The sequence below is a fragment of the Nanorana parkeri genome, unplaced genomic scaffold (assembly GCF_000935625.1).
Source record: "Nanorana parkeri isolate BGI_ZX_2015 unplaced genomic scaffold, ASM93562v1 scaffold168, whole genome shotgun sequence".
In the NCBI taxonomy this organism is placed as follows: domain Eukaryota; kingdom Metazoa; phylum Chordata; class Amphibia; order Anura; family Dicroglossidae; genus Nanorana; species Nanorana parkeri.
In genome coordinates this window covers 708,256-719,484 of record NW_017306436.1, presented here as the reverse complement: position 1 = coordinate 719,484, position 11,229 = coordinate 708,256, and the positions used below count along the sequence as shown (strand labels likewise).

General features: G+C 38.2%; 1 protein-coding gene across 1 annotated transcript in view; it reads right to left on the bottom strand.

Annotated features, from left to right (window-relative positions):
* CDH2 (cadherin 2) overlaps positions 1–11,229 on the bottom strand; it is a 267,906-nt gene that overhangs the window by 51,494 nt on the left and 205,183 nt on the right. Inside the window, exon 8 of the mRNA XM_018554665.1 lies at positions 7,697–7,834. Coding sequence (XP_018410167.1) covers positions 7,697–7,834 — 138 coding nt within the window. The remainder of the gene's footprint in view (positions 1–7,696; positions 7,835–11,229) is intronic.

The following is an 11,229-nucleotide window of genomic DNA, read 5'->3' as shown; positions in this document are numbered from 1 at the left end:
CTTAAAGGAGAACTATGACTTAAGGGCAAATAAAAATACCCCTTACCTTGATTGTAGTAGCATCGTTCCTTTTTTCTAAAGTCGCAGCACATCACAGATAAAACCCTCAAAACCTGTAGTAAATGGCTGTCTTCAACCCTGCTCCAAGCTCCTTTCCTCTTAGGGGGCGTTAACATTTGATCCAGCCCGCCCACGGCTTTTTTTTCAAATGATCTCATTGCTGTGGCCGCGCTTCCTCTCATCGTGCACAGCTGTGTTTTGTCAGCTCGTGCATGCTGGCATTTGTGAGCGGAAGGCGGAGTCTGAAGTGAGAAGGCAGTAGCAAGAGACGGACTCAGCCTCCCTGCACATTCAGTGCTCTTTCCCCTCTCTCATCAGTGATCCCCAGCAATTAGGATGTCAGCATAACACAGGGGGAGAGAGAGAGGATAAAGAGATATCCCTCTCTCCATCATTTACCAGAAAAGGGCAAGTCCATATATGGTGAATGATGTCACTGGGTATCCCTGCAGACTGGCAAGCATCCGATCAGCAGGGATCCCCAGTGACATCATTCATCATATATGGACTTGCCCATATGTGGTAAATGATGAAGTGAGAGAGAAGGCTCCTTCCCCTCTCTCTCTCTCTCTTCCTGCCCTGTGTGACGCTGACATCCTCAATTCACTGGGGATCGCCGATGAGAAAGGGGAAGGAGCCCTCTCTCTCTTCAGCATTTACTACAAATGGGAAAGTCCATATATGGTAAATGGTGTCACTGGGGATCCCTGCAGACTGGCAAGCATCCGATCTGCAGGGATCTCCAGTGACATCATTTACCATATATGGACTTTCCATATATGGTAAATGATGACATCATTTACCATATATGGACTTTCAGTAAATGCTGAATAGAGAGAGAGGGCTCCTTCCCCTCTGTCATCAGCGATCCACGATCATTTTAGTATGTCAGTGTCACACAGGGCAGGGAGAGAGAGAGAGGGGGGAAGGAGCCCGACTGGCACACAGGGATGTGCAGGTAAGGAGAGAGCTGCTGCGCATATCCATATATTCGTGGACGCGCAGCAGCTCTCAAGAATCACTGTCAGTCACAGTGAGGAAGATCAGTGGGGAGGATCCCGTCAGATACGTCGGGATGTCTCCTCATTGCGACGCTTAGCCCCGCCCACCACCTTAAATAATGGTTAACAGCCTTACTGTGCATTTTGGCTAATTAGAGTAAATTACATAGTTTATGTATTTAGCCTAAGGAATGCATTAATAAAGAAAAGATAGAACCCCATAGTTCTCCTTTAAATGATGTCTCTTAATCCGAACTGCGCATGCGCCCGCCCCAAGATCCTTTGCGGCCGCACGAGCAGTTACGGATTCTCTGGTAAACCACTGATACACTGGTAAACCACTGTTAAAGCAGGTTTTTTTTCTTTCTACGCTTTGCCTATATCTACTGCTTACCAGCAGTAGATATAGGCAAAAAAAAGGAGGCTTTAGAACCCCTTTAATATATTTAACATTTAATTAAGTAAAAATATATTTGAACCTGGACATAGTTGATGCACAGGGAGTCTAAATCCTCATGCACACGCGTCTCTTGTGTTTAACACAGGAAAAATTGATTTGAGAAGTAAAGTTCCTAGATCCATTTCTCCTGTGTTTAGATGTATTCGTGTTTACATACATTTACAAAAGCTAACATGCGCTTAACTGCAGAAAACCAGACTGTACCTGGATCCACATGTATTGTTTAAGTAAACACAGCTAGACTGAATGCACCTAGATGCTACTGAACATCTAGTGCGAATTCAGACATAGAACAGCATTACATACTTTCACATGTGATTAGAAAGTAACTCCCAGCACATCTGGATGCATGTCTTTTGACACCTGTGTGGACTCCTTGCACACATACATTCATGAGGCCCAAAAGGCTTTTTGAGCTTATTCAGGTGTATTCAGTCTAGCTGTGTTAACATAAACAAGAAATATGTGTGTCCAGCAACCGTTTAGCCCAGTTTTATGCAGTTGTGTGAACAAATCTAATGCAGGTACATTTAAATGAGGAGAACTTGATCTGGAAAGTAAAAGTTTGTTTATACTTACCACATCAATTCTTCCTGTGTTAAATGCAGGAGACTTGTGTTCATGAGACCTTACAGTCAAAATCACAAAAACTGTGAACCTACAGCCCTTACTATTACTGGGGCTCTTGCACACAAGCAACGACACCCATCCAAGGTAAAGCCTGGCATATTTTCCCTGCCAGGGAGTCACTGATGCTGCATACAGCCTGCCATAAAAATGGCTGTACATGGTTGTAGGCATGGGCAGATATACAGAAGTACCCGTCTACAGCTGCGTACAGCCGTTGACTTTTATGGAAGACTGTACGCAGCACCTGTGTCTTCCTGAAGGGGGAAATACACCAGTATTTACCCAGGACAGACGCAGGCACTTGTGTGCAACAGCCCTCATCTGTATGGCCTCACAATAGATACGTAAACCCTAAGTAATTTCTTTAATTAAATACTTATTTTCAGATTTTTCTCATCTTTTGTTACATCTCAGTTCTGCTGCACTCTTACAGTTTATTTGCAACTACTCCCTGTCTGCATGCCCTCCACTGACGGCTGCATGGCATTTCTCAGGGAGGGTTTCCTGATGGTTACAAAAGTGGACCATACATGTATAATGTGTGTTAAAACAGCCACTTACAATCTCCATTAGAAAAATGTATAACAGGGAGCACAACTGGGAGGCCGTTGTTACTCTATAATTGGAAGTGCCGGGGCAAGGACCTTAATAAAAGGATCACCCTGTATCACTTTAATGAAAGGTGCCATATTTAAAAACAGTGAAAACATCTTTAAAAATGACATGTTGATGTTTGTATGGGATATTAACAATTGTCTTTAGATCTACTTTAAGTCAAGCCTGTAGTCTTTGATTAACAGTGTGACTTGGACATTAAATATATACTGAAATGTGTGTATGGTCCCATATTATATATATATATAAAAATGAACTGCGCCAATAAGCAAACTAACAGCTACAAGGCACTGGAATGTACACCCACTGTGAGTGTGTATACGTGAAAAATGAATAACTAAATGTGCCAAGCTACAACAATGAGCAATACAAAAAAAACACACAATAATCAGTGACTCAAACAAATGTCAGTGAATAAAAATCAATCAGGTGTAGAGTCTTTACATTTTCATGACTCTGCAAATGTCCATATATAGCAATAGTGATCAATATTTCTTGTTCCTTCACCAAATGCACCACACCAGATATAGGGGTGCTCACTTTATTGATAGACCCCAACAAAAGGTAAAATCAGGCAATTCCCTTCTTAACCAGGGGATGGGGCCCTCAGCTCCAATCGCTCACAGATGTCCTCCAATGGTGTATACAGACCAGCAGACAGATCTGTATATCACTTCTTTAGTAGGAAAACAATAACCTCCAATCTTTATCGATCTGTAGGCCTCCTCAGTATAGGATGTCAATACCAGGATCGTGTTATCCAAAAAAAGAAAGCAAACACCATAGCGCGTACCATCCAAACAGAGTATGATTTATTAAAAGAAAATTACTCATGCACATTACGTCCCTGATGAAGTCAGGCTGGACGTAATGCGCATAGGGCGGAGCATCTGACGTCACATTGATCTCTATGGCTGACTGCCGCAGTCATTTGAAACTCCTGCACACACACCTAAGAGAGATTTCATGCTACGCTACCACTGCTTTTATGTGAGTCATTTTCTTTTAATAAATCATACTCTGTTTGGATGGTACGTGCTATGGAGTTTGCTTTCTTTTTTTGGATAACACGATCCTGGTATTGACATCCTAAAGTGAGGAGGCCTACAGATCGATAAAGATTGGAGGTTATTGTTTTTCTACTAAAGAAGTGATTTACAGATCTGTCTGCTGGTCTTATTACACCATTGGAGGACATCTGTGAGCGATTGGAGCTGAGGGCCCCCTTCCCTGCTTAAGAAGGGAATTGCCTGATTTTACCTTTTGCACCACACCTATATCTGGTGTGGTGCACGTGGTGTATTTGGTGAAGGAACAAGAAATATTCATCACTATTGCTAAATATGGAAATTTGCTGAGTTTTTTTTTTTGTATTGCTCATTGTTGTAGCTCGGCACATTTAGTTATTCGTATGGTCCCATATATTAACTTATTTTAGGTGTACACATGCAAGAAAATGTTTGTCTTTCTCTTAAGATTGATGTGACATGTCTATTGAAATCTTTAAACTCTTGTATGCAGTCTTTGGAAGTTGTTTGGAGAGTTCCTAGATATGCTTATTAGGTAATAAATGGATTATCCGTGCATTTACTTCCTATAAGTTTACTTAGTGTGTTTCTTTTTATGTACTTTGGGAAACAAGGCAAAGGCCAGACGCATGGGACATCAAAGATAGTTTTAAAGATCATTCATAGTCCACAATGCATGTGACAAACTGTACTAAGGCTGAATAAAGCCCCATGGTGCCGTCTTCAGGGAGAACTATTAGTGCCACAGTTGCTGGGAAACACAGCATGCTTCGACTTCCTAATGGCTGTTGATAATGGGTGAAGTATAGGAGGCAACAACTCTTGTGTTACTTATGATGCCCACGCTCTTAAAGGTTTAGAAATTATGCCTTAGTTATCCTTGATTTTTTTTTTTCTCGCTGCATGGTTCCCTTCTGCACAAATCTTCAGAGATTACACTGACACCATTAGGAGAGTTAGGTTCTTTTTTACCTACAGGTGTAAATAAGGTGACCCTGACATGTTTTATGGTTCAAAAAAGTCCAGTGATAGTATCATATCGATCATAAGCAAGAGATTAATAATCTCATGAAAACAGTTTAGTATTAGGATCATAATTCTCTCTAGGCTTAGAAATGACAGTATGACTCAACATCAGCCCAACCATTTTCAATGTGGTAAGTCTGGCTTATTAGTATTGTACACTTTGGTACCTGTATTCATGCACATTAACATTCAAATAAACCCATACCTAGCACTTCCTATTCCAGTCTGTTCCTGTTTCCTTGCCTTAGTTCTTTGCTGCCTTTTAGGGGTCCATGAAAAAAACATTGACCCCATGACTTCAATGCATATGATTCATTTGATTGTTTGATTTTGAAGGCATTTACATCTTAAAAATATTAACCAGTTGGGTCTAGAAGTTTATAGAATTTGTAAAAAACATTAAATGCAAATCAAACAGCAGCTGTTCAGCAAAATTAGTTAACAAATTGAAAAATGGCCTGGCCAGGAAGGGGGTCTAAACACCTGGTCTTGAAGTGGTTAAAAAAAGCAGCACGTAAGCTGAAATGTATAGTCTGCAATGTTCTGTAATAAAAGCAGTTGATCGTATGATGTATGCTATCACTGTACAGCCTCATAAGTTTTTGTGCAATTTGGTTTCAGTACTAATATTGTTTGGTAGTTATTTCATCTCTGGGAACCTTATAAATAATTATGCTGTTTTCGATCTGAACAAGCTAAAAACAAACAAATTACCTATGATGCTAATGGGAACCTTTAAATGGGATTTGCAGAAAAAATTAAAAACCCCTATTTGCTTATTGTGACTTCTCTGCAAAAACACAGTCCTTTCTCCCATGGTTTTACTAGAGCCTGAATAGTAACTCCAGTTTTTACCTGATGTGCCATCTACTGGCGAGTTCCAGTAATGCACAATGCCCAAACAATTATGCATTACCAGAAAATATGCACCTGCACGGATTGATTTTACTCCATTTAGTACTGTAAATATTGGAGCTGTTTACAGGGGGCTGTAGAGGGCTTATGATTCTCCTATATTGTACCATTCCAGCTAATGCTGCAGTTATAGTTCTTCTTTGCAATCACTGTTAATCATTCACAACACTTGGAAAAACATATTAATCCCAAGCATTTTCTAAAGCAGTAAATACATAGGATAGTTTGTGGTACTTCAGAAGAATTGAAAAAAAAAGCATTTGTCTCTCTTCTATGATGATTAAATACATGTTATTTAAATCACGTAAAGTATCTGGAAACCCTTAGGCTGCAAACCAACAATTTTTCATTCACGTCCTTATACTTTCCTAAATTAAATATTTGCTGGAAAAAAAGCAATTTAAATACCCTTTTTTCTATCTTTAGTAGTGGTCATGTGACTGTTACCTTCTTCATTTCAAAGCTCTGAGGTTGGTTGGTGGAGACTGCTGAGTCCTAAGGTGTTGACAGCAGTATTCACTACAGCAGCTGCTGTCAGTCAAGTATGGGCAGGGCTGGAGGTGTGGCTGCCTGCGATAACACAGACTGACTTTGGTAGGCTACAGACCACACTACATTGGCAATCAGGTAGTGCATGCAACGGGTTAAAAACGCTACTATAGGAATTGAACACTGCAGTTAGCATTGTTATGCCTAACCGAAAAGAGGCAGGAAGTGGTAGAATCTACTGACGGGAAAATAATATTTGTGTTTACAAACAGTTTATAGCAAATGTTCACGTAACTTAGGGGTCCATTTATAAATGTTTTCACATAAGATTCATATGATTTTCACCTAAGATTCACACTTTTTTTCAATGGCATTCTATTGGAAAAATGTGTGAATCCTGGGTAAAAGTTGTGTAAATCACGGGGGGAAACATGTATAAATAGATATCTATATAGGAATAGGAACTAAATATTCAAAATTCCCAATCCTGTGATAACCCCCAACATGAATTGAAAGTTGACTCATGTTTACTATAATAAATGAAAAGCCCAATATAACTGTGATTGGAGAGCCAATTCAAAAGGAGCCGAAAACCTGCAGAAATCCCATCTCCAAATGTGTATCCTCATAAATGCAAAACAAGCATGATGCTTCACTCTAGCATAAGGCTTCAAGTGCATTATATCATATCTCTGCTGTTAACTCCTAGAGCACGATTGGTCTTGGCCAGGTTACACAAAACAAAGGCACTTACACTTCATCATACAGTCTCTGTAATTCTCTCGGTATATCTTTTAGGACAGTGATTTCACTCTCCTTGTGTTTGTCAAATTAATAGGGTAGTTTAGCATGTCTGCTAGATATACATTAAGGCAGCAAAGATGTGCTGACTCTGTTATGGCGAAGATCAACTCTGCAGTGCATCACATGAGCCTTCTAAGTACAGCTCGAGAGTAGCTGAATGCACTGACACAAATCTAACAAGAGTCTCTCTTCTTCTGCCTCTCATTTCCCTAACAGAGCTGACAAGAATCAAAAAGAACAGCAAGCTCAAGGCATATCACCGGGCATATCGGATAAATCATTTAATAAGATAAGATTGCTACTACTATAGATGGAAAACTTTATTTTAAAAACTGCCTTGTATAGTCTGCAGCAGCTAAGTTTTTGAAAACGTGTGGCAGCCTTCTCATCTATTATTCAAAGTGCATAACTAAAGGCTGACCGAATAAGTAATATGAAGAATGATGCACTTAGAATGGATTTGTAACAAAATGGTTGTTTTGTTTCATTTACGTACGATCCTCCTCCTCCATGCGGCTTGTATTTGATTGTCACTCTGTATAAGTACAGTATATGAATTGTAAATGCTTCTGGAACAGTCTTCATCTAAACTTTAAAGCCAAGCAAGCATGCTGCTGCCGTATTGGCCTCATATCTGTATTTCTCGGATACTTATAATCCATACTTACAGTCATTGACGTGAACTCGGGAGGGTTGTCATTGACATCTGTCACACTAATGACAGCAGTTGCTGTGTTTGAGAGACCATATGTTGGGTTTCCTTCCATGTCTGTGGCTTGAATTATTAATGTATATCGCTGCACTTTCTAGAAGACATAAAACTGCATCAGTATTTGTTTAAAGACCTTGACGACATTTCAAAAGAGCAATACAAAATCATTTGAATGTTATGTAATTTTACATGCTGAGCTATAGCACAAGACTATCAACCATTTTAATTATCTTTAATATGTTTAATAACTGTGCCACTATGAAACTGAGTAGGCGTTATTTGCTCTGGGAAACACTGCTAGAATAACACTGTAAAATCCTGTATTTAAAGGGCCAGAACACCTAAAATGTATATTTGTTTTTTTCCTAAATGCTGGAGAGTTCAACCACCTAATTTTTATCTTAGCACTCTATTGGGGAGATCTATTAGCTTGAATTTCTCAGTCTGCACGCCTCATGTAGTCATTAAAATGAGTTCTACATTTTCGTGTTGGATTTTTAATTTATTTTATATTATTTTGAAGGCAGCAGGAGCTGTTGGAACACACAAGGTTGAGTGGCACACTCCTTATTGGACAGGGACTATGTCAGGGAGATCTTACTGCTACAGTATCCAAGACTAATAAAAAGTCAGAGGATGATTCAGCCAAATATTTATAACTAAAATATTTATTTTGGGTGGCCCGATCCTTTAATTCCACTATATATTCTAGAGTGATATGAACACTACTATAAACAATCTATTATAACCATGTTTTGGAAAAATGAACCTAAAGGCGACTTTACATGAAGGTTGCTTTAATAATAGCCTTAAAGATGAACTGGTAGTCAACCAGTTTATGTGTGTGGACGGCTGCTTCCTCTAACCTGAATTTTGGGTCCAGACTTCTTTTAAGTTAAATCATCTTTTATTAATAAAATAAATGATCTAATCTCTTGCTAAAGTGCTTAGATTGATGTAAAACTGGTGAATGGCTAAGACTTTTCATACAAGGACAACTTGTTTTTTAGCGCACAATGTCTCTTTAACTAAACACATTATTAAGCTAAAGCATAATATTCCTACTTAACATTTTCTAGAAGTACAGCCTGCATATTAGTGGACTGGATTTTTTTTTTACCAGAGTAAAAAAACAAATCATACAGTGCAATCAGCACTTATAGCCTGTAAGCTACATCAGCCAATAAGATTTCCATTTTCAACTGATTAGCCTGGTCTAGATTTTGGACTAATTACTAATTTGGATGTATGCATATGATTATTCTTTGCACTATGATATAAATTGAAAAGCTATTAACTAATCGATTTTGAAAATAATCGTTAGCTGCAGCTCTATATGATATATTTATAACTATCATCACACTATGAATATTTGAACACAGTTGCAATTAATCATTCCTAACCTTTAATCACAGCACAAACAAAATACAGGAAATACCTAATTTAAACTTTATGATTTAAATATTCATATATGAGAAAAGCACACACTGTTCAAATGTCAACATTTAACTTTAAAATCACCTTGCTCTGTTAACACTAATTAACCTGTTTCGTGTTATTTTCACAGTATTTATTAATTTAGCTATGTATAGACATTAGATGAGTCCAGATCTAGCCCATCCCAGTAGCACTGGACAATGATCCTCAAGTCTAGAAGGTAAAGATACACTGCCCAGACACCTAAGTGTTCTTGGGGAACCAATGATCAGATTAATATTTTTAGGTGACTGCTACTGTTTTCCAGAAGATTAAGGAGCGCTGAAGGTGTCTGCTTAAGCATTATGATCTGATTGTGCATTTTTATTTCACAGACTAAGAAAAGGAAAGATCTGCTGGTACTCAAATTACAACAGCATGTACAGCTGTTAATATCTATGGGCAGTTTAGGTCATTCATTTTGATAAATGCCAAAAGTACTGCGTAAGTTGATTATGCACCATGGCATTGCACCCTATTCCAGTGTATCAATCTTAGTAGCAGGTCATTGAAAAAGGAAAATAAGAGTCTGTAATGTAGACAAAGCCTAAAGCAACAAGTCATTATAAGGAACATTATGAGAATGCAGCTATCCACAAATGAGTGTCAACCTTTGTTTGTGTTAAAAGGTAAACTGGGAAGGAACTTATACAATGAATAGGCTGGGAAAAGCCACCAGAGCTATCCTTTGGGCTGCTAACCTAATTTGATCATACAATTTCTTTCAGAAAAAGCTTGGTTGTCTAAAAAATGCAGCAGAGCTGCTTCATAAGAATACTAAATACAAAACAGAGAAAGTAAAATGAGTGCATTTATAAATAAAAAAATGTATTAGACCATATTCCTATGTAAGCAACAACAAAGCCTTCAAGCCACTGTTGTTCATATTCCTTTGGGAAACAACAGCCATTGTTTTCAAGAGGAGGAACTGCAAAATGTATAGCTGTCTGGCAGTAGTGATGGGTTTCCCCAGCAGGTGGTACTGGTGAAATCTGAAATAGGGATTTATGCTCCATAGGAAAGGAGGTAGGCTCCTGATCTAATTCAAGGACTAAATTAAAAAAGACAATTAAAGCATTCTTTAATTTTTTAAAAATATATTGATTTTCTGTCATATGGAAATGTAATTCAGATATTCCATTTCAGTTTAACAGATCTACCTGTATTTGCACTTTCCTTCTACAATCTCTTTTAAAGGTTATCAGTATGATTAAATGCCTTGGGTTCTGTTCTATAGCTTTTAAGTTCATCCACAGCACATCACTGTTGTCCAACAGGCAACCTACAAGAAGCTTGTTGGTCTACAAGGTTGTTTTATTTCAAATTTTTATGAGATTATCCCCAGCATTAGCTGAATTTCATTCTTCCAGAGCATTTGGTAATGTATTTTTTAAAAAGCATAAAAGGAAATTTATATAAACTGAAAGCAACATAAGCTCTATCGCACAGCATGCAATCATTTGTTAGTTTTTTTTCTTCAAGTCTGCACTAAAATAACTAGGGGACTCTGACTGGTTACTGTGAATAACATAAACAGTTTGATGCCTTTACGTTCTTCTAATGTAGCCCTTTCATATTGGAATAACGTTAAAATACTTTAAAGGGAATTTTAGTACGGATAACAATTACCTGTAGAGTCGCACAATACCATGTTACTACGTATTCATTTCCTGTATTTCTATAGGATGCCTACACATTATGCAGCATTTTACAAAGAAGATCAGCGGTCAGTCATCCTCCTGTGTCTACAGAACTTTTTTAAATCATGTATTTTTTGGGATGCCTTGCTTTTTTAATTTAAGCTGGGGAAGTCCACACCATCTTTTCAACTTAGTTCATATGCTAAAGATTAAAATACTATTTTCTATCAGTGACCAGGATTCTTTAAACTGAACCTGTTTTGCCAGGCAACGCAACAGGTTCGTTTAACTTCTTCCCTCCTTGGCAGCTCATAGTCACCTTTATTTTGCTCCCCTGTTCTGTTTAGCTACTGGGAAGGAAGAGAAAAGCCTT